At 38.7% G+C, this 23,404-nt stretch overlaps 1 protein-coding gene across 5 annotated transcripts; it reads right to left on the minus strand.

The window, feature by feature from the left end:
* Positions 1-160: 160 nt before the first annotated feature.
* On the minus strand, positions 161-20,582 carry Zswim2 (zinc finger, SWIM-type containing 2). 5 transcript variants are annotated; one of them, XM_063283419.1, is made up of 9 exons: positions 20,349-20,582; positions 19,112-19,188; positions 17,113-17,153; positions 10,907-11,117; positions 9,436-9,687; positions 6,681-6,765; positions 4,853-4,962; positions 2,009-2,162; positions 161-1,076 (listed from the first exon to the last, which is right to left on the minus strand). In XM_063283419.1, the coding sequence occupies exons 1-9, from the start codon at positions 20,511-20,513 to the stop codon at positions 1,065-1,067; spliced, it is 1,107 nt and encodes a 368-aa protein (XP_063139489.1). In that variant the 5' UTR covers positions 20,514-20,582; the 3' UTR covers positions 161-1,064. The 5 variants fall into 5 exon arrangements, with proteins under 5 accessions (XP_063139489.1, NP_001011960.1, XP_038960590.1 ...); NM_001011960.1 differs by having other exon boundaries at positions 161-1,084; positions 20,349-20,548; XM_039104662.2 differs by lacking the exon at positions 2,009-2,162 and having other exon boundaries at positions 161-1,084.
* Positions 20,583-23,404: the final 2,822 nt, after the last annotated feature.

Here is a 23,404-nt window from a genome sequence, read left to right on the forward strand (position 1 = left end):
AAAAATTAGTCAGCCTAAAATAAAATATGAACGCTCTATTCACTATTCTCAATACATAGCATCTTGAGTTTTCTCATTAAAACACACATTGTCTAGTCTCCCATGTAGCAGGGCGACTTCTGTAAACACAGTACGTTATTCGCAGACAAGGAGGCAAAAATGATGATAGAGTATTTTATATATATATTTGTCAGGGGTGTACATGGATTCTTATGTACTACAAATAAAATATTTTGCATATTAAATATTCAAGTTTTTCTGGTGTAATAAAAATGCTTATTTTTCACAGTTGAATTCCTTCCATTATTAAAGACAGAGCAGCACTTTGTGTCTGTAAAGGGTGATATGCAGGTCGTCTGGGCGGACGACCACATTTTTGTCTAACTTTCCCTGTGGAATTATTAGGTTTTTTAGACAAACTAAGTTTGGTTGTACCCCAGTTGATAGTAAGATTTAAATCTTCTGTAGATAATGTACTTGATCTCTTGTGTTGTCTTAATCTAGTGCCGAGAGCTTTCCTTGTGTTATAGTTTATATGTTCATAACCTCTGCTTGTCTTCTGGCTTCGACCAGTATGATCTTTTTCATAGATATGTGGGCTTTCCCTTCCAGTGAGACAAATAACGTTCTTATGAGGAAGGGAGGGAAGAAATGTTTGAGATGGTGTTGGCCCAGCGGCTGGGTCTTGCAGATATGTGGGGAACGGTTTACTAATTTTATACCCAAAAACTAATTTTCTTGAATCTGAATTATCTATTTTGACTGAGCATAGGTCATCCATTGTTATATTCTGATAGTTATCTGATGGATTTGGAAATGTAGTCAATACTTTAGAATTATACTGGGGAATTCTAGGTAAAATTCCAGTTCTATTTTGTTTTAAAACTAATCCAGTACCAGGAATGAAAAGTTTTGGCTCTTGCTGCTTCGACAGATGGGCGATGTCTTTGTTTGAGGCCAGCTGGTGTGCTTGTCCATCCATGGCTGCGCCTTTCCAGATCAGAGGGTTATATATGACTTGTCTGTCAATAGGGCATGAATTGCACTTGTGGAATAACCAATTGTCAATACATTTCCTGTGAAACTTGAAACAAAAATGCTATAAGTTCATCAGACGCTTCTTATAGTAAAAACTTCCAGCCTACTTGTATATTGAAACTAATGAGCAAAGAGGGAGATAATGCCAACTTATCAAATGTTATGAAAACATTTGAGCATCCATTTATAAATACAATACCTATATTGACTGATTTCCATTTTACACTGCGAAATGCAAAGTCCCTTTAGTATATCATTTTCCTAGGTTTGTTAGAAACTCACCATTCAAGGTGTTATTTTCATGTTAATAAATTCTAATGAAAACAATTAGAAATTAAAAATTCATAACCAACAAGAATTGAAAAATGACTTTCGCAACCATAACACACTAAATAACACACATGCATTTTGCTTATAAAAAAATATTATCAGTCGGTCCCCAGCTCCGAAAAAAAAAGAAAAGAAAAGAAGAAAAAAGAAAAGAAAAAGTATTATCAGACTGTTTAAGTTTGACTTTAAAGCTCTACATTCATATTCAAACAATGTTATTTTGGGGAAAATGTGGTTATTAAGTATGGCTGTCAAGTGACATTGGGCATTGTATAGTGAGTTCTTATGAATAATTTTCAATTAAGGCATTTCTATTTTTTATATCTAGAGAACTGTAAAAACACATGACACAATTCTATAGGCTTTTTCTATGTGACATGTAACATAAGTGCATAAAAGAATGCAGTTAAAGTGCCATTTATCCTAGCTAGACAGTGTATGAGGAAGCAAGTCCTACTAAATGCAACTTTGTCATGAAGGCAAGCTAACTCCTCTGCAGGAACTTGTCCCCTTGTGCTGTGCCAGTGACCGTCTCTGTACAGAGCACAACAGAAAAGGAAAGGGAAAACTTTCAACCGCCACTTTATTCCTGAGAAATTGCCTTCTAGTAAAAGGAAAGCAAAAGGGAGGTGGCTTTTACCTTGTGAGTACATGGTAGCAGTCTTGTGTATTGACCGAGACAAAATGACTTCAAGCAAAGTCGACACTGGTACCCTGGGGCGAGCAGCTTGCTGTTCTTTGTAATCAGAAGGAGAGGCAGAGACTTCACAACATGCTTCGGGGTGTAAAACTGACTGAGTGAAGACAGACAGAAAGACCTGAACGCCCATGTGTGATTACAGATCAGAAAGCAAGTCAGAGCACAAACCTGCTACCTAAGTAAAACAATGGAAGCCAAGGTTTTCTTGAGTTAGAGATTTATGCTTGTTATAGAATTCTGAGTCTGGTAGAGCTGACATCATGGTTTAATTCAGCCACATCAAGTAGAAATATTGATTAGATTTTTGTTTATACTTTAAAGTCAACAAAAGACAACATTGAGGGTCATAAGCTAGAATTATTCCGATTTGAGCAAATGGTTAGACATACGTTTAGAAAATACAAACCAGCTTACTTGTCAACAGACGAGGTGCACAAACAGTAGCTCCAATACTCAAGGATGTGATCTCAGTTGGTGAATGACAGTTAGTGAGAAAATTCCATGCTTACCCCAATATTGTGAGATGTGCAATGTTAAAAGTACAATTAACAAAACATGATAGACTGAACTAACTGGTTCTTAGTGCCATTAGAAAGTTGCAAGATAGGGCTGGAGAGATGGCTCAGTGCTTAAGAGCATTGACCGGTCTTCCAGGGGTAGTGAGTTCAAATCCCAGCAACCACATGGTGGTTCACAACCATCCGTAATGAGATCTAATGCCCTCTTCTGATGTGCCTGAAGACAGCTAAAGTGTACTTGTATATAATAAATAAATCTTAAAAAAAAAGAAAGGTGCAAGACAAAGGACACAAAGGATATAGTCAATAAGACAAATCAGCATCCTACAGATTGGGAAAAAAATTTTCACTAACCACACATCCAACAGAGGGCTAATAATATAAAGAACTCGAGAAGCTAACCACCAAAATAACCCAATAAAAAAAAGGGGTATAGAACTAGACTGAGAATCACAACAAAGGAATCTTGAATGGCTGAGAAGCACCTCAAGAAATGTTCAAAGTCCTTAGTGATCAGAAAACTGACCCTGAGATTCTACCTCACACCAGTCAGAATGGCTAAGATCAAAACTTCAGGTGATGACAAATGTTGGCGAGGATGCGGAGAAAGAGGAACACTCCTTTGGAAAGAACCAAGATGTCCTTCAACAGAAGAATGGATACAGAAAATATGGTATATCTACACAATGGAGTACTACTCAGCTATAAAAAATAATGACTTCATGAAATTCATATGCAAGTGTATGGAACTAGAAAATATCAACCTGAGTGAGGTAACCCAAACACAAAAAAACCACACATGGTATGCAGTCATTGATAAGTGGATATTAGCTTAAAAGCTCAAATTTCCCAAGATACAATCCACAGACCACATGAAGCTCAAGAAGAAGGATGACTGAAGAGCAGACAGATGCTTCAGTCCTTCTTACGGAGACAAAGTTTGTAGCAGAGACTGAGGAAAAGGCCATCCAGAGACTGCCCCACCTGGGACTCCTATCCCATATACATACAGCTACCAAACCCAGATAATATTGCAGATGCCAAGAAGTTCAAGCTGACTGGAGCCTGGTATAGCTGTCTCCTGAGAGGCCCTGCCAGAGCATGCCAAATAGAGAGGCGAATGCTCACAGCCAACCATTGAACTGAGAATGGGGTCCCCATTGGAGGAATTAGAGAAAGGATTGAAGGAGCTAAAGGGGTTTACAACCCCATAAGAACAATACCAACATCCAGAGCTCCCAGGGACTAAACTACCATTCAAAGAGTACAGATGGACAGACCCATGGCTCCAGCTGCATATGTAACAGAGGATGGCCTTGTTGGCACCAATAGGAGAAGCCCTTGGTCCTGCCAAGGCTGGACCCCCTCAGTGTAAGCAAATGTCAGGGCGGGGAGGTGGGAAGGGGTTGGGGATTGGGTTGGGGGAAGGGGATAACATTTAAAATGTAAATAAAAAAATCCAAAAAAAAAAAGAAAAAGAAAAAAGAAAAGAAAAGAAAGAGAAAAAGAAAAAGAAAAAAGAAAATGATGAAAAAATGAACCTGGACCCCCAAGATGTCTTAGAGACTGGATCACCAACCAAGCAGCATACAACAGCTGAGATGAGGCCTCCAACAGGAGAGGACCCCTGCGTCTGGGTTCAGTCAGAGACGATGTACCTAACCCTCAAGAGACTGGCGGACTCAGGAAGTTGAGAGGTCTGGTGGGTTGGTGGGGTGGGGACATTGTTGTGGAGACACGGGGTTGGGGGGGTGAGGAGAAGGTATGGGATGTAGGACTGTTGGGTAGGGGTAGACCGGGAGGGGAATAAAGACTGGAGTGTAAAAATAAATAAATAAATAGATAAATGAAAGAAAGAAAGAAAGAAAGAAAGAAAGAAAGAAAGAAAGAAAGAAAGAAAGAAAGAAAGAAAGAAAGAAAAAGTTGCAAGACAGACAAAGGAGATGTGGACCTTACTCACATAGTCAACAAAATTCCTATTATTCTAAAGATACATTCTGATAACGGTACAATGTTATCCCTGTTTTAAAGATGGGAAAAATGTGCAGAGAGAAGTGAGCTTTGTATCCCCAAACCCATCTTGATAGTGAGCACTTGATTAGGACTCGATTTGAACGGGCTGACTGAAGACCCTTGCTCTTCGCCGGATGTGAAATGTTACCTGGGATACATACGCAAGTGCTTATGTACACAACCTATTTAAATTTAAAAAAATTACACACAGATCCTGTCACACAAGAAATATCAATTTTCATGAGACTCTTACCCTGGCTTTTCTTTAAAATATGGCATATTTGCTTCTCCCTCATTTTTAGTATCTAAATATTTTACAACATCTGATCTTTTTTCTACTGATCTCCATCTTTGATTTCTTTTCTGAAATAGGTGAAAAAAAAAGAGTAGATGTTACTTTGTAAATCATTAAAAATTATTTTTGATTAAATTAATCAAGGCTTCATATTAACGATATAATATTGTGAAATACTCATTACAAGAATACCTACTTTACTACATTAAAATTATAAATTACTGACAGATCTCATTCCTGCTGTGAGTTTACTAGAATGACCTTTACTTTCTTTCTCAACACTGGGAGGTTAATCAATGGAACACTGAGCTACATCCATTACTTTGAATTCATTAATTTATTTTTAATTAAACTGTTATTTATTTTATATGTATGGGTGCTTTGCCTATATGTACACACCATGTACATGCACAGTGCCCACAAGCCAGAGAAGAGCACTGGATCCCTTGGAACTGGAGTTACAGGAGAGTTTTGAGCCATATGGGTCCTCTGGAAGAGCAGCAAGTATCTGGATCACTGAAAAAAAATCTCTCTATCCTCTTCTTTTGTATGTTTCTAATGTTGTCCAGACAGGCATTGAATTTATAATCCTCAGCCTTTGAGTAACTGGGATTTATAGGAATGTACCACCACAACAAATATCACTCCTTCAATGTTATTATTTATTTAATTTAGTCTTCTCTCTGACTCTATCTGTCTCCTCCTCCCTCTCCTTCTTCCTCCCCACAACCATCTGTATACCTGCGATGGCACTTGCATTGAGGACAGACATTAAATTACAGGAATAGATTCTCTCTGTTGACCATGTAGGTCCCAGGATTGAACTTGGGTCTCTAGGCTTGACAACAAACATCTTTACCCACTGAGTTATCTTACTGACTTGCCCAGTTCTTCTTAATGTAAAAATATTAATTACGGCCCAGCAATGGTGGCACACACCTTTAATTCCAGCACTGGGAAGGCAGAATCAGCTAAATATTTTGAGTTCAAGGCCAGTCTGGTTTACAGAGTTTAAAGACAGCCAGGGCTACACAGAGAAATCCTAGCAAACCAAACCAACCAACCAACCAACCAACCAACCAAACAAACAAACCAAAATTAACTATAATCATAGATGTTTTATTTTTATAGTTAGAAAAAGGTGGCATTACTCAGCATCAATATATATATATCATATATATGTATGTATATAGATATATAATTAGAAAAATGTAGCATTACTCAGTATTACTATACACACATGTATGTATGTATGTATGTATGTATGTATGTATGTATGTATGTATGTTTTTAGTGCTAGGTTTCACTAGATAGCCAAGATTGACCCAAAACTGTTCTGACTGTTTTGCCTTAGCCTGCAAAGTGCTGGGATTACAGGTCTGGGCCACCACACTGGGCTTCAGGACATACTTTTAAAATGCACAATTCAAAGGAACCACAAAAGTTCTATGTATTAAATTTGGGCATGAGAAATTTTAAGAGAACACTATAATGGTTCTCAGAAATGTTATGATAAGCCTGTCCACAGGCTAGGGTCGCTTCAACTCATTTTCACGCTGAAGGCCACAGTGCTTGCTCTTAAAGTTTCTTTAGGACACCCAGTGCTTGGTATGGTGATGGAATTTATAAAGCAGTACAAAAATCGGTTGCCGGAGAACTCCAAATGTAATTTCTAAATTAAAAGTCAATCCCTTCCTTCCAGGGCATTATCTGCTTTTCATGCTCTTCGACTCACTGGTCTTTAATGGCCCGGCAAATGGCACATGGGTTTTCGGTGGGCACTTACCTCCCGGAACACAAAGGCATGGGAGGGGTGGTAACAGCTGTCGAAGCACTCCTGGCATAAGTGATACTCCACACATTCAGTGCACCTGCAGCACAGCACATCAAGACACAGGAGAGGAAACCCCGATCACTGCCATTGTTTTAGGTGAGAAAGTCGACTGACACACCTGTGAATGAGCCACACATGGCAAAGCCCACTCTGGCCGCATTGTGAATTAGTTTCCTATTGCTTCTGTAGAGTTTTCTACACATGTATTAGCTTAAATACCATCCATTGATTATCAGAGGGGCCTGTAATGGAAGCCTGTAATGGATGAGTCTCAAAGGGATAAAGGTAGAGTGTGGGCCCAGCTGTGTCACTTTTTGAGGCTGCAGAAAAACATGCTCCCTTGGCTGTACCATATTCTAAAGGCAGCTGACACTTCCTAGCTTGTGGTCCTTGCTCCATATTTAAGGTAATTAAGGACACTTTCTGCCTCTCTTCCATAGCCATAGTTCCTGCTTTCCCCTTCCTCCTCCACTTTCAAGAGCTCCTGTGATTATATTGGGTTTATCCAGGTTGGAATCACCCTATTTAAAGGTCAACTGATAAGAAACCATGACTGAATTGCAAACTTGACTCCTGCTGTCATGTAATCTGACATTCAGGTTCTGTGATAAGCCCATGTACTGGGGAGACTGTTATTACTTTGTCCCCTCTGTGTCCTTTCCATGATGCTTTCAGATCAATTTAGTCCCCGGTGATTTCTTTCTCTAGAGTCGCACGTGCCCTAAGTCTGTAAGCCCACAGACAGATGATTTGTCCCATACTGCCTGGCTCCTCAGATGTCTCATGAAGGATAGGGTTACACTTAACACGATCCTTTGGCCACAGAATATTCTTCTTCTTCCCCATAAAATGGAAAAGATAAGTGTATAAAGTCTCAATAAATATTATTAAGATAATTTTAAACTATAATTTTTTACAGAAACTGAATTTCAAGTTTATGCTATTTAGTAAACATTTTCCACATAGGATTTTAGTTTCCTTGCTACAAAATTCAGCCAGACAAGCTTTTCTAAATCAAAATTTTCTAGTGTTTAGAAGCCTATTTCCCTGAGAAATAAGAGAAACGTGTCCTCAGATGTTGCAGAAGACACGTGCACGAGTTTATTATTCCTACTCGTATGTGTAGATTCTTCATAATCAAGATTACAAACGGGCAATGCCACCATTCACTAGACGCATCAGAGTAGGCTGGGGTAAAAGCTTAGGTAACTGCAATTTAACACACGTCTGATGTTTCATGAACTAATATAACAGATGAAGCAGCTGTCATGATGCGCTAACGAAGGGGGAACTACTGCTTACACTTAGGAGAATTAGATTTGGGGACCGACTTGAAGGAAAGAGTAGAAGGTGGAGTTACCAATGTCACAGCTTTTATTCGTAATCAAGGTATACAGAACTGGTTGTTCTTAGCCATAAACAAGTTATGAGACGTTTCTGTCAGATGAGACTTAGCCTGGTGCAGGGAAGCGCAGTGCAGAAGGAATCAACTTAGTGGTTTCTGGAAGGACAATCCTCCAGGACAGAAAACAGACAACACCCTGGCCAATGAGTTGACCATCATCAACTACTACAGGGCAACAGTGTTCCACCATCTTCGATAGAATCAGTTAAAGGGTGCTGACCCTTTGAGGAATACATAAGTACAAGTGATTTTTCTGTTTCACCCCCATGGTTCCTCTCCACACCCTTCTCTCTCACACTCTCACACAGGACATTTGATTCCTAAGTGGCAATGTTTAAACTTTTCATGCAATAGGTGCCAAAAGACCATCATTCCTAGAACCAACATTCCTGAGCTAGCCCACCTCATGCTAAGGCTGTGCAAGTTCTGCCCCTTTTCAAGTCAGGTACTCTGTTGGGCCTCTGGCTAGCCATTTTCCAATACTGATTTCTGTTCATGATTAATTTTCTTCTGTGTAGCACAGGCTTATTAAGATTGAAGAACAAAGGTATCAAGTACTGCTGGCTTAAAAAATATCCCTATTCCATCAGAAAGTTAAACTAAATATTTGATTTGGCTGACTGTAGTCTAATTTCAGGAAAATAGGAAGGTACATTGATATATTTCAGGAAAATTTTAATGAAGATTGAAACAAAACTTTTTTAAAATACAACTTAAAATTTTATTCAATTAATCATAGTTACCAAGGTATATATAGCAATCGTGTAATTGTAGCAACTGTAGGAAGGTTTGGGGTTATATATAAAACAGTTAAGCTGTTTTCTATATGAATAATATTGTTTTTGTTAGCACTGAGGTGAATATGAATGGAAACAGAACAACACTCAAGGCAGATGGAGACACAGTTTGCAATTTTGGGTCTGTAGAAATGTATTTAAAGTTCAGCCAGTCTAATCAGTATCCTTCTATGTCTACTAGGAGATTTTGGTCATGACCCCCTCCCTCATCAGTGGTGCACAGTGTTACAGGATGTGAGATATCTTGTAACAGGACCCTGAACATGGAAGCTCACCCAGGGCAAAGAAATAAGAATGCCAGGGTTTCCAGATGCTGCTCTATATGAGATTCATCTAAATTCATATGAGAACGCAAAGCCAATGCTCTTGCAAAAGTGAGGAAAATAAAATGAAATCCCAAGCAAGCGGTCATCGCATAAGACAGACACAGGGCATAAAGGAGAGAGAGGGGCAGGCTAAAGGCCGGGCGTACTCATGCTCAGAGCTGTGAGCACTGGAGACTTACTTGTAGCACTTCCCCTCGATTGGCAGCTGGGTACAGTTGTTACAGGGAATCCCGAGGTGTTTGTCCAGTCGTTCTTTCTCAGAAATGGTCATAAGTTTGTTAGAGTTTTTGAACTCCTCCAAGATAACTTTTAGTGGTGCAAACTCTTCCCTGCACAGCGGACATTTTAACATGGATGTGTCAGACACCGTGTCTTGGTAGTTGGCTAAAATCCTCATGCATTTTATGTGGACGTTATTGCCGCAGCCAAATCTGTCGGAAATAAAATCCAAGTGTTATCATTCACTGTATGTATTTGCCATAAATGTTTAAGTAAATTAAAAACCTCTCTGGGAACATCTTTATGCCTTATAAGATGCACTTCGAACTGATTTCTAGATATAGCTCGATTGCAAACTGACGAAAATCTAATCTACCATCTCGATCAGAATTCCAAATACAAGGAATTTTCCTTTAGAGGAAATGGTGAAAGATTTACATCATAAAATTATTTTTCACCTATAAGGCCAGAGTAAGCTTCAACACAAATGAAAGTTAAAACGTTAATTCTTTCGATGCAGGGGGGTAGATCCTATTCTCCGTTTCTCTCTTTTGCTTTATTGAGAAATCACGAGAAATCTTAACCATGTGAGCAATCTCTGGAGGGAGAAGAAATGGTGTTTGGGGAAGTAGTACCCACAGGGAGATGTGCAAAACAGGACTCAAATATTTGACAAGTACACAGGAGACAAAAACAAAGAAGATTAATTAATCAGCAAATAGCACATTCGACTTCTAAAGTCCAGCTTGAGTGCCATGAAGAATAGTATGACTGCGTTTCTCTCAGTGAGGACGTTTGTTCACTAAGTGGAAAATTTGAACAACTTAAATTAGAAGATAGGGTTTCTTAAAAATCAAAAAGAACATTTACAACTTCAAAGTAAAACAATCTTTATATGCAGAAAATATTGTTGCAGTTGCATCATTTATCCTGAGTAAAGAAATAAACAAAGACTTGGTGAGACGGCCAAATGAGTAAAGGCGCTTGGCACCCAGGGGTCTGGGTAGTGATCTCATCGCTGGACCACACAAAGCAGAAGGAGAAGTATCAACTTCCGCAGTTCTCCTCTGACCTTCACACGTGCCAAGGCGTGCGACTCTACCCACTGACCAAATCAATTAATTAATCAGTCAAATCAATAAAGGTAAAAGGGATTAATAAAAACAAAAGTCTTCCCATTCTTAAGTAAAGCAGAGGGATGAATAGCTATGGACTGATACTTCCTAATTTTACCTTTAAGACATAGCCTAAAAATACCGAGAACAGGACATCTCACAAGTGCCTACTAGGAAACAGAAGAACACAAAGGGAACAGAAATTAGACACAGAGGAAGCCTTTGAGTTTTCTATCGAGGAATCGCATGACGTAACTTCCTAGGAATATTAATTGGGAATTTCCATAAGACTAGAATTCGAAGAGGAAGGCGTCACCTGCAGAAGGTGACAGGGAGCCTTTTCTCCAGCAGCACCTCTTGGCAGATAGGGCAGATGTCCCCTGCACTGATGTCTTTCTGCTTAAGGTAGCCATCTTCTTCCACCCGTGCAGTCTCTTCGCTTGCCCTAAGTTGCGGAGTTTGGACCTGATGTATGCCCCGTAGCAAGTCATTTATTTCTCCCTCGGTAAGACCCAACTGGAAAGCAGCTGGTGAAAAATGTTGAAGCGTTAGAATTCGGGGGCAAGAACAGAAACACAGAGGCATAGTCACAGGCTGAGCTATAGTTTTCTTTCAGATATGAGAAAGATGGGACCAGTTGGAATGTTCTAGTCATGCTGACCACTTCTTTGTATTCTAATTGGAGGAAAAAAATGGCTAGAAAAGAGAAATTTACAAAAACAATGCAATTGCCTTCCCCACCACCTTGTTACTGAAACTAGCAGCCTGCATCACAGGCTTGGGGTGTGATTATTACCCTAGTCTTTTCATGTGCCTGCAAACAAATACCTCATCAATATACAATGGCATTAAAATAAGGGCGGGAGACATGGCTCACTGGCTAAGAGCACGTTTTGAAATCACAGAGGACACAGGTTCACTTCCCAGCACCCTTGCAATTCCAGCTCCAGAGAGTCCAACAGCCTCTTCCTGGCCTCAGTGGACACCCCCACATAGATCATACACCCATAGAGACACAAACACATACACAGATATAAATAAAGAAAATGAATAAAAGCTTAACGAATTAAGCAACAGTAAGAATAAATACATAAAGAGAAAATAGGGACACTTGGCTAGTGTTTGTTAATGAGTGGACAACAGAGTGGCTCTTTTCCTGTCTTAGTTTTGTAGCCATAGAAAAGAGAGCTTCAGTCATTTTGTTCATGGCAGACTTGGTTACTGCTATTGCTTGTACCCTTGGTATGTACACTCTTGAGTTATGACTTCCCCACATCCCGTTGCTCTTACGAACAACTGTGTTGCATGTAGTTTTAGCTTAGAACTTGAGATTCTTTCTCCCCACCCATGGCTCCTTCCCCTGTCTGCCTTCTCTCCCTAACACAACACAGTTTAAATTCTCATCGTTAGTCCCTTGAGTTCTGTTTATGTTGTATATTTTAAATACATGCAAGCTAAATATTATATGTAGGTGGTGTAAAAGCTCTGTGTTCTTGGAGAGGCCCCCGAGTTAAACACTGAAGGAACTGCGGAAAAAAAATGGTCTTTCTGTTGCAATACAGAAACCTTTTGTGTCTTGTCTGAGGTGGCGTGGCAGGTGCAGGTGGGCTGTGGGAGGGAATCAGACTTTAATTACCCAGTGTGTGGAGGAGGAGGAGTGTTATTTGTCACAGGGAAACAGCAACATCTGCTCTCTTTAAAAAAAGAAAAGGAGAATATAAAAAAAGAACGAAAGATTGCACATTTAGGAATTTCACAAAAGAAGCCGCCCAGAAACTCTTCTGTGTGGTATAAGATGAATTAGACAATAGAAGCGTCTCGAGATCACACTGAAAAAGCAATGGATGAGACCAACGAAAAATACTCTGTGAGACAAGAGCAAGGCAGGTGCATTGCCTAACAGCCTCAACTGATTATACGCGTTAAAGTTTGCTTATTTAATGTTCTTACAGTCTCGAGAACACGAGGCAAACAAACCAGATGCATATTTACTATGTTTTATTTGTTGTGCATGTTCCTCTCTAACTTTAGCCGCCCTCTCCTGATTCTGACGAGATTTGCAAGGCTTCTACGTGTGTTCCTTTCTGTATGAATTATCCCTTGGCTGCTTATCGGGATACAACTAAAAAAAAAATCCTCCTTTAGAAATGTTTCAGAAGGGGTTGGGGATTTAGCTCAGTGGTAGAGCACTTGCCTAGCAAGTGCAAGGCCCTGGGTTCAGCCCTCAGCTCCGGAACAAAAGAAAGAGAGAAATGTTTCAGAAACGACACATCATTGAAAGTGTGTTTCTTGCATTCCCTATGCTTTCTCTGTGGCTTCCTCATACTGTTAAACCTACTTCTTTTTGGGTCTCAGTCCTTTCGAACCATCTTTTCCTTATAATGACAATAGTTTTTGGACTTTCTTTTTCTCGATGCAAAAGCAAGAGGTTTATTTTATGGTGGGCTGGGGTCAACCCTCAACCAATCCCTCGAGGTGAGTGACGAGAAGACGACCATTTTTGGACTTTGTTTTGCTGGCTCCGGTATCATTTTTGTGACTATGGCATCCCCATGTGTAGGTGCAGAGTGGAGGACGGTGTTTGGTTTGAATTAATCATCTCTGCATCCCCTCACAGTGTCTCGGTAAAGTACTGAAAGAATTTCTTTCCTCCTTTCAAGTGAATTAAAACAAGAAAAAGGCAGAGACATTAAACTAAATCTATGAAATAAATGATAGTGAAAGTGTAAACTTTCTATACTTAAAATGTTGGTTGGAGACAGCTGAGATTTCTGCACAGGAATGTTTGACCTGTGAGAGAGTGGAAACAATCTCTTGATTTAGAAGGCATGAATAAATCACTATCAATTTGCATCTGCCATTATTTATATTTTCTATGACTTAGTCTGTTTTGTCCTAAAATTATTAGTAATATTAACAGGTCAGAATGTTTCTCTGCATCTTTATTTCTAGTAGAGACTTAACTATGTGGTTAATATCTTTAAGTTCTATTGAACATGAATCTAAAACACTCAAGAATATTGACACACTTCTGAACTCATGGGAAATCAATGAAAGTATTTAAAAAGAGCAATTCCTATGAGAAGCAAACAAAAATTCTTAATATTACCATTAAAAGTTAATTATTTGCTAGGCTCCAAAATTAAAATAAAGAGTTATATAAAAGAATATAATAAGGATAAGTGAAATAAATATTGAATAATATGAGGTTAATTTTGATATGCTACAGTGGAACATTAGCCATTTGGCAAATTTACAACAAATACGTAGAATTTAAAATAGAAAGTTATAAAAATTGTGTGGGAAAAGCAGAATACAAAATTTAAGCAAAATTATGTATTTTTTGCATTTTTAGTATATATACGTATATTTGTATAATCATCAAAGCAACACATAAAGTAAAAATCTATATATTCTTATATGGAAATTTGAAAGTTTTTAAATGTTTTTTATTTATCTATAAATAATTTAACAGATGGCTTCATACACCATTGCATTCAAAAGAAACCCCTGGATGATTTATTTAAGTTTGGTTAAAAATACACGTTTTGGAGAAACAGAATTCAATGCTCAAAATATTTATTCCAGCTAGGAAATCTAAAGTTTCAAAATTAATGTATACAATCAATATAAATAATTTAGTAATTTAATAATTTCTGTACTGATAGAAAATAATGGCTTTTGCCTTTGTGAAGCACAAAGCACATGAAATTCAGGTTGATCCATAGTTAACTGCTGTTTTTGAAGTGAAAATGTACCTAATACACATACTCTAAGCGATGCTGTCTAATATTTTAGGCGCTGGCTGTAGGAACTGTCATACGCCAGGATTTAGTGAATATGGCTGAAGAAACTGAATTAAAACTTTTGTTGCTTATGTTTACAGCTGATCATCTGCAGTTAAGAATGTTTTTATGAGTATGTTTGTGATGACTTGGGCATTATATAAGTCTCCTTTTCCTTTTGTCATTTATTTTTAAATTAACATCTGAAGAGATAGGTTTCCTTGTGACGTTTTCATACATTGGACTACAGGCAGGCTGAACGTTAGCAAGTGAAATACAGTGCTTGAGTACAGATCCTGAGAGGGTATAAAACACATAGATGGTGAAGGCAAAGCGAAAACAAAAGACTAGTGTTTCTGATTTCTATCCCAACTGCACAATAGCAGCTTATTTTGCTGTATTAGTTGGAATGTGCTGTTCAATCGTGTCTCGGTTTCCTTTTGATTCTTATGAAGGTGCAAACACAGAGCTGTCCATGTGGCTCCTCTTACATGTCTGCTCTTCAGCTGAAGCTTGGAAGCTTGTGAAAGCGATATGGAAAGGCAATACTAAGGTCAGCAAGAATGAGACTTTTGGAGAAAGTCAACATGCAACTTAACGTTGAGAACGAAAAGCACATGTGTATGAGGTCATACAACCTGGTCAACACGCAGAAAGGATTTGCAGAGGTGACTGAGGAGGCACAGTGAAGCTGTAGAGAACAGGACTAAGGTGGTTGAATAAGGGCAGGAACACCACAGCGAGGAAACCTTAGGGAAAGGTAGGGTGTAGAATAAACAGGGTCCTGAGAATGATTAGAGGCAGAAGCAGAGTATGAGAAGACAAATGAAGAATTACACGATTTTTAGGTTCAATAAGGAAATGAAAGGGGAAGTCAGAATGTGTGGTGGTTTGAGGAATGGCCAGCCTAGGCTCATATATTTGAATGCTTAGTCACTAGGGAGTCCTGGTTGATCGGATTGGAAGGATTAGTAGTGTGGCTTTGTGGAGGAAGTGTGTCACTGGATGGGGGCTTTGAGGTTTCCAAGAGTTTTCTGCTTTCAGATCAGGATGTAGTTCTCGACGACAGCAGCGGTTCCTGCCTACTTGCTGTCTTGAAGATAATGAGCTAAGTTACTGAAGCTATCAGCAGGCCCCAAGTTAATGCTTTCTTTCCTTGGTCCTGGTGTCTCTTTACAGCAATAGGACAGTGACTGAGACAGTATGTGACATCTGGCATATGAGAGGGGAACACAGATCAGGGAAATCCGCTGCTCAAAATGTCCAGGGGGCCTTCAAAATGAGCCTTCCAGAAGGCAGCTGGAAATGTTGGTCTGTGGCTAAGAGGCAACAGCAGCACAAAATTAACAGCTGGAGCTGTAAAATGTAGGAGTCATTTCTGAAAGACTACGTGGTCTTAAGAGACCAAGAGGAAACTACATGTGAAAACACCGATGCTAATTTATTTTTTTTAATGTAACACTAAAATATATTTGTAGGATAGTTGGGGTGGGGGAAAGAATTTGCCTACATACAAGTTTTAAATAAAAAAATTTAAAGGAGATTGTCACTTTCATTCTTCATGGAGATTGTGAGCATTAATTACTAAGATTCAGAATGTAGTCCTTACGTTGAATACCAAACTACTACTTCACAGTTATAAGGATTACTTCTGTACAGATGGTAGTATCTATGTAATGAAAGATTTTTTCTTTCTCTTCTATTTTTGAGGTCATTAAAACCAAATTTAAATAGCATAAAATATATAATAAATATTTTTTGCACAAAAATTTCAGCCAAATTATATTTTTAGTTTGCTTATTTTTTTTTAAGACAATGTTTTACTATATAGCTCTGGCTGTCCTGGAACTCTGTAGACCAGGATGGCCTTGAACTCACAGACCTCTGCCTGCCTCAGCCTCTTGAACACTGGGATTAAAGGCGTGCACCACTATTTCTGTTTAGCGAAAGTAGTTTTGAATGTAATTATGCGTCATGGTAGTTCTGGGACCTGAAAATTTTTACTTATTCTATACGAGATTTGTATATGAAGCCACTATGAATCTTTGCTTAAAATAAGGAAAGTTATTTCTTCTCAAAAAAAAAAAAAACACCATTGTTTCATCTCCACTGTTATTCTAAACTTCTATCTTGTGCAAACTTTCAAGGAAACTTTTTTAATTTCGTGTCAGTTTTTATGTTCTTTTATTATTAATGTGTGCCTATTCCTTCATGAACATTTCAGGGGTTGGGTCTCTCCTTCCATTATGTTCAGGGACTGAATTCAGGCGCTTAGGATTGCCCTGTGAGCAATTTTACCTGCCAAGCCATCTCTGTGGTCCTCATCCATGTCTTTTTTGAGTGGGATATACAAACTTACACTTTATTTATTTATTTATTTATTTATTTATTTATTTATTTATTTATTTAGTGTATGTGAGTACACTGTTGCTGTCTCCAGGCATACTAGAAGAGGGCATTCGATCCCATTACAGGTGGTTGTGAGCCACCATGTGGTTGCTGGGAATTAAACTCAGGACCTCTGGAAGAGCAGTCAGTTCTCTTAACCTCCAGCCCAAACTTACTTTTTGCTTAAGATGAAACTGAACTTTCTGAACTCTAAGTTTGGGAAGAGATAATTACTTGATCCTTTAGGAAAAATAAGCATTCAAGTTTAGAATATGTTTAAATGAAAGGTTCATAGTTTTGTTAATTTCAAAATAATAAAGAATTAGAAAATAAAAAGCCAGAAACTTACATTCATGATTCCTTGGAAGCTTGAATTTTTTCAATAACACCCTAATGTTCACAAGTAGAAAAAATTAAAACATTTATTTGGATATAATCTTAAAACATATCATTTGAACATGTAGACTATAAGGAGAATTATTTAATGCAGAAAATGTTATAAATTTAATCAATTTTCTGTTAATTATAGTTATGTTTTAAGGAAAGTTGATGGGAGATTGATAGGCAAATTGTATTGTGCTAACAGGATTGACTGGACAGAGAAGGCCCTTATTTCTTAAGACACAATCCTTCCAGGAATAGGGAAGAAATCCAGGTATTTCCAATACTTCCTTTAACTTCCTTGCAAGTGAATGTCAGGTGACCATTTTCCTACATCTACCATTTTAATGTACAGTAGGAGACTTTCAAATCTCACTAAAATTGTAGCTTTAAAGAGATCAAAAACATGTATTTTAAAAAATATAGTAAATGTGCTTCAGCATTAATTACATCATTATTAATATATACTATATACTTGGAGAATATTTCCATTTAGTTCATGGTTAAAATAGTATATGAAATGAGTTATAGTATATTAAAATCAGAGGAGACTAGCCATATCCTGTCCTGTCATAAAATAATATTGGAAATACCTACTGTAAGCACTATGATGACATGCTGTACATTTGAAAGGACAATCTAGTTTATCTTTCTTTCAGGTAGAACCAATAACCTATGTGACCAAAATGGAAAGCCCCAAACTGGGTAAAGCCAGCTGAAATGAGACCCTGGACAAATGTAGCACACATGCTCAGGCTCCAGGTGGGGCTCCCAACATCTGGTGTGGGGGCTGTCCTCAAGCTGTAACCCGACTGTGCTATCCATTCCCCAACAGGGCTGCCTTGTCTGGCCTCAGTGGGAGATGCTGTACCTAACCCAGCAGAGACTTGATACGACAGGGTGGGAGGATTCCCAAAAGGGGCACCACTTTCTCAGAGGAGAAGGGGAGGGAGAGGGCGGATAGCCTCTGCCAGTCGAGTCAGGGGATGAGGAGAGGAACAGAGTTTGGGATGTAAATAAATAAATATTTTTTAAGTTGAAAGCATAACAACAACAAAACCCCAAACTGACCAACCAAACAGAAAGAAAGAAAGCAAGAGACACAGGAATGTGCTATCACGCCTGGTTGTAGATTAGAAGAATGTATTTACTGGAGCTGCAGAGATGATTCAGTGGTTAAGAGCACTTGTTCTTGCAGAAGACCTGGGTTCAATTCTCCCCACTCACATGGCAGTTCAGAGCCTTCTGTGACTTCCATTCCAGTGAATCCAACATCCTCTTTTGACCCCCATGGGCACCAGACACACCCATGGTGCAACTGCAAACATACATGCAGGAAACACACACACACACACACACACACACACACACACACATCTAAAATGTTTTTTTAAGGTGTATTTACTGATTTGTTGGTGTGAGTATAAGAAGGCAAAGCAAACTTAAGTAGGGCCTACTAACTGAATGGTGAGGTTGTCTTCTGTATGCAGAAGGTAATTACCCAACCCAGGTTTTCCTAACACTGTTCCGGGTTCAGATATCAAGTATCCTCTATCAGAGTCCTCATTTTTAATCTCAAAATATTTATATTGAAAGTGAAAAAAAATCTGAAACCTGACATACAGAAAACACAATTTTCATGACAGGGTGTTTCAGGAGACAGGGAATTGTTGAAGACAATAACGTCTCAAGAGTTAGCATATATTTGATAGTTAGACTTCACATTTATGCACATAATATATATCAATATTTCTACTTTATATTATTTAAATGTTTCTTAGTTGGTTTACTCACTTTTCAGACCGAAATGGAATACTTGAAATACTATGAGAAACACACTGGTAAATTATGGCCATTTTAGTTTTTAATTCCTTGAATACCAAACGTCTTTATTCTTGCTGAACTTAGACCATAAGCAGCAGTAACCCATGTGTGTTTGTGGAAGGCCATTGCTAACTGTCACTCACCAGCATATGTGCTTGCACAGTTCCCCCCTTTTCAGAAACGTGGGACAGCTGCACTCATGTGGGTTTCCAAGCAAAACCTTAAAAAAAAAAAACTCAGTTAAATTTAAGAGTAAATTGATAAAAAGTAAATTGACAAAATAACTAGATTAAAAGAAATTTAAATGATTTATTGCTTGAGTGGCTCTGAACTTTGGATATGATTCAACAGGGCCTTCTAAGAAATATTCTCTCTTGACATTCGAAGCTGAATTTCATCTCCTTTATTCTTCGCCTTGGTTAATAACTGGCACTGTGAATTAACACAGTTTCTAAAGGTTACCTATACTTAGGTGAAATTAAATCTAAAATTAAAGGCTCTCCCTCCAAACCCTTTTTTTTCTTAAAGGAGAGAGTTAAATGGCCTTTGAAAAATGGCTTGCTCACTTTGATTGATTGATTGATTGATTGATTTTTGCACTTGAACTTTACCTTCCGTGAGAGGATTGGTTTTATTCAAGACTACATAGGCTAAAACTGTTAAACTCAAATCAGCAAAGTAAAAAAGAATTCTCTGAGCAAAATACAGAATGATAAACTATATCCAGTACTCTTAACCACGAGGCAACAAATTTAAAATTTCTAAAGCAACAGGGAAGTGTTGAGTGGCTCATTTTTGACAGACAAGAGGAGGACATGTAAATATGAAACATCTGTTCTCTTTTAACAAAATGAAATGGAACTCTTACTCATACACACCCTTTCAAAGTATTAACATTTAAACTACCCATTAATGATCTGTTACAGTTTTAAAAGCGAGCAAAAAGAAAATGATCATAGAAATTGTTATAGAGAAACCGATTTTAATGAGCAAACATTTAGAAGATAGGATTCTCATTTGATTTACAGGGCTGGTGAACACCAACAAGGCTTCCAGGAATACACATACATAAACTAAATATTCATATAACCCTCTCTACTATTTAATACTAAAACTCAAGGTCCATCATTTTACAAGAGTTGGATGCAATTCGAGCTCAATTCAAGAAAGAATATTTTCTGGTAGATACTAATTCTTTTTGTAACGTGCACATTTTCAAAGTCTGGGGAGCACTTCTGAGAATGATTTCTCTTGCTAGGCCAGTCTGTTTGCAGGAATTGGGAAGTTGGCTTGGGGCACCTTCCCTACCCCGCCCCCTCCCGCCCTTCTCCCACTCCCCATCCCCCAATCCCCAAGGGAGGTTGGTGGCGCTATAGTTACTCGGAAATCCCCGTTTTCTGGCTCCTCCTCCCTCAGTAGGAAGCCTGTTGGGCCGATCTGTCGCAGGAGGTAGATGCTACTACTCAGCGCCTGGTCTTGCTGCCAGCTGAGGCTCTCGCTTAAGTGTCTTCGCTTTTCGGAGGCTTTACAGCCTCCGCGAAGCATCCCTGGCGGCCGTGGCGCCTCTACGTTAAGCTTTCAGAGGCGCCTGGGGTCTCTATAGCAACAGCGTGCAGCATGGTTGCCATGGAAACGGTAGTTCCTTCCTAGGCTCCCCAGCTTGCTCTGCTCTAGTTGGGGCTAGAGAAAATTTCGAAGTCCATGCTTAGACTTTCAAACTTGAGGTCACAGGCACAGCTGCAAATCTCATATTCTTTTTGCTTATTTGCTCACAGGCAAGACTCCTTCTGCTCGTTAGGACATTCTCAGACCCAGTAACAGTGTGGGCTCCAGAAAATAAAGTCACATTGTGTGAATTTTTCTTTTATAATAAAAATAAAATTCACCATGATTGTTGATATTCCACAAACATTTTCTAGTAGTGACTAGTGTAGTGACTCACAACAGCATATAATTAGTAAGTTGCTGAGGGAAGATGGAGAAAATAGGGCTAGCACATCAGCTAGGGGTGTGTGCACGTGCGTGCGTGCGTGTGTGTGTGTGTGTGTGTGTGTGTGTGTGTGTGTGCGTGTGTGTGTGTGTTCTGTTGGTCTTGAAGCTAGGAGACACTCAAGTTTCATGTTGGGTTTGGATATTGGCTGTGCAGTCAACCCTAGAAATTGATAGAGCTCTATTTTAAGGAGTAAGATTTTTCAAGGCTGACCCAACAATCTGCAAATTGTTTCTGAACTTTGTTTCTATATTCCAAGTTGAGAGCTATCCTTAAATATTAGCCAACAGTTTGAGTCATGGTTACAGAACTAAAAGCCATGTTGCTGGATTCTTTCTTAGAAACTGAAAGCAGGAGAGAGAGCTCTACTTGGTGGCTTGGTTACAGGAAGAAGAAAGGCATCGATCCGATCTTATCAGGAGAGGAAACCACAACTAGATTAGGTCAAGAACCGGAAAAGAAAATGGCAAAGGCACCGACCCAGTGTGAAGATGGTACTTAGGGCAGCTTTGACAAGGCATGAGCCACCTGCATAAACACCATGGGACCTCAGGTCCAGGGTGTGAACAAAATGAATTATGTTTTGCTTTCTTATTAAGTAATGAAGAAGTAACAGCTACACAGCCATACTTCCAAGATTAGCATTCATCAAACATTGTGTTAGCAAAGGAAAATACTATAAATTAAGAAAACCCCTGAGAACAAGGTAAACTGTAAATTCATTTTATATAATAGTATTTATTACTTAAAGCTTAGAATTAGTGAATGCTGGTTCATGTTTTCTATGTAACAGAATGAGTTTGGTTTCATACTAAAGGTACTTTATATAGTTACTATTCACCCACCATCCTTCATGTGCCTGAATATGTGTGATTGCATATAGCTATTTAAGAATCTAAAAACCAAACAGCTATAAATATTTAAGCTTTTACATTTTATTTAGGATGATATTTGCTTCATGTGTGATAAGTACTATTTTCGAAAAGGTCACATACTTAAATTATGTAAGTTGACTGTAGTTCATTAATTCCATTTTGGAATGGTAAGAGTACAGTATTCATGTTCTCATGAAAGTTAAAAATGGAAGGTACAGATTGCTAAACAGAACTGTCGTCTAGCTGGATGACATTTGTTTTCATATCTGTCAGTTAAAACCTTAGAAACAGCTTTAGAGTCAGGTGACTGGCCCATATGCTTTCTTTGTCTTTTGAAATTTTGTTGACAGGAGTAATATTTTCGCAAATAATTTAACTTGAAGAATTAGAATTTCTCCTTAAATTTACATTATTCTCTTTCATGTTATAAGGCAGGGCATATTTCCTCCCAGGGAAGTTGATTGGGCTTCATGAATTGAGAAATTTACTTAATGGATGAATTATTAATCAATTGACCATAGAAGACAGGCATTAGTAAATTACTGTATTTCCAACTTGTGATATAAAAAAGTTAGATTTATAGTGCCGGCATAGAAGGAAGAGGAGTAAAGTCAAGGGGGAGAAGTCATCTGCCACTCTCTCCATGGATGTGTGTAATTAGCATAGGATTGGTGAACACAGATTGCTTTGAGATGACTTGAGGATGTCTGGAACTGGTGTGTAGAGGAAAATACTTCAGAAACAGAGTTAGCAAGGGCTAACCTTCTAGAAATCTCCATCTTTTGCTTTGTCTTACACATAGTAAGGATATGCTGAAGGATTGAAGGAAGAAAATTAATGAACTGGCTATAAGGCTTGGCTTACATCCTGGCTAGTTTTGTGTCAACTTAACACAAGTTAGAGTATTTGGAAGTCTTCTGAAGGAGGAAACCTTCCTTAATCATGGAAAAGATGCCTCTGTAAGATTCAGCTGTAGGGAATTTTCTTAATGAATGATTGATGGAGAGGCTCGATCCATTGTGAGTGCTGCCATCTCTCAGCTGGTGGTCCTAGGTTCTATTAAAAGGTAGGGTATGGTGGTTTGAATAGGTTTGGCTTCCCATAGATTCAAGTGTTTGAATGCTTGGCCATAGGGAGTGGCACTCTTGGGAGGTGTGGCCTTATTGGAGGAAGTGTGTCACTCTGTAGGCAGGCTTTGAGGTCTTCTATGCTCAGGCTCCGCCCAGTATGGAATCTAGTCTCCTCCTGGCTGCTTGCAGGAAACAGTCTCTTTCTGGCTGCCTACAGATCAAGACGTAGAACTGTTAGCTCCTCCAACATGCTGCAATGCTTCCTGCCATGATGATAATGGTCTAAAACCTCTGAAACTGTAAGCCAGCCTCATTAGATATATTTGCCTTTTTAAGAGTTGCCTTGGCCATGGTGTCTCTGTCCAGCAACAGAAACCTAAATTAAGACACAGGCTGAAGTAGCCATGAGGAGCAGGCCTGTGCATCAGCTCCTGCCTCCAGGTTCCTGCTCTGTTTGAGTTCCTATCCTGTTTGAGTTTCTTCAATAATGAACAGTGCTGT

This window comes from Rattus norvegicus, chromosome 3, assembly GCF_036323735.1.
Source record: "Rattus norvegicus strain BN/NHsdMcwi chromosome 3, GRCr8, whole genome shotgun sequence".
In the NCBI taxonomy this organism is placed as follows: domain Eukaryota; kingdom Metazoa; phylum Chordata; class Mammalia; order Rodentia; family Muridae; genus Rattus; species Rattus norvegicus.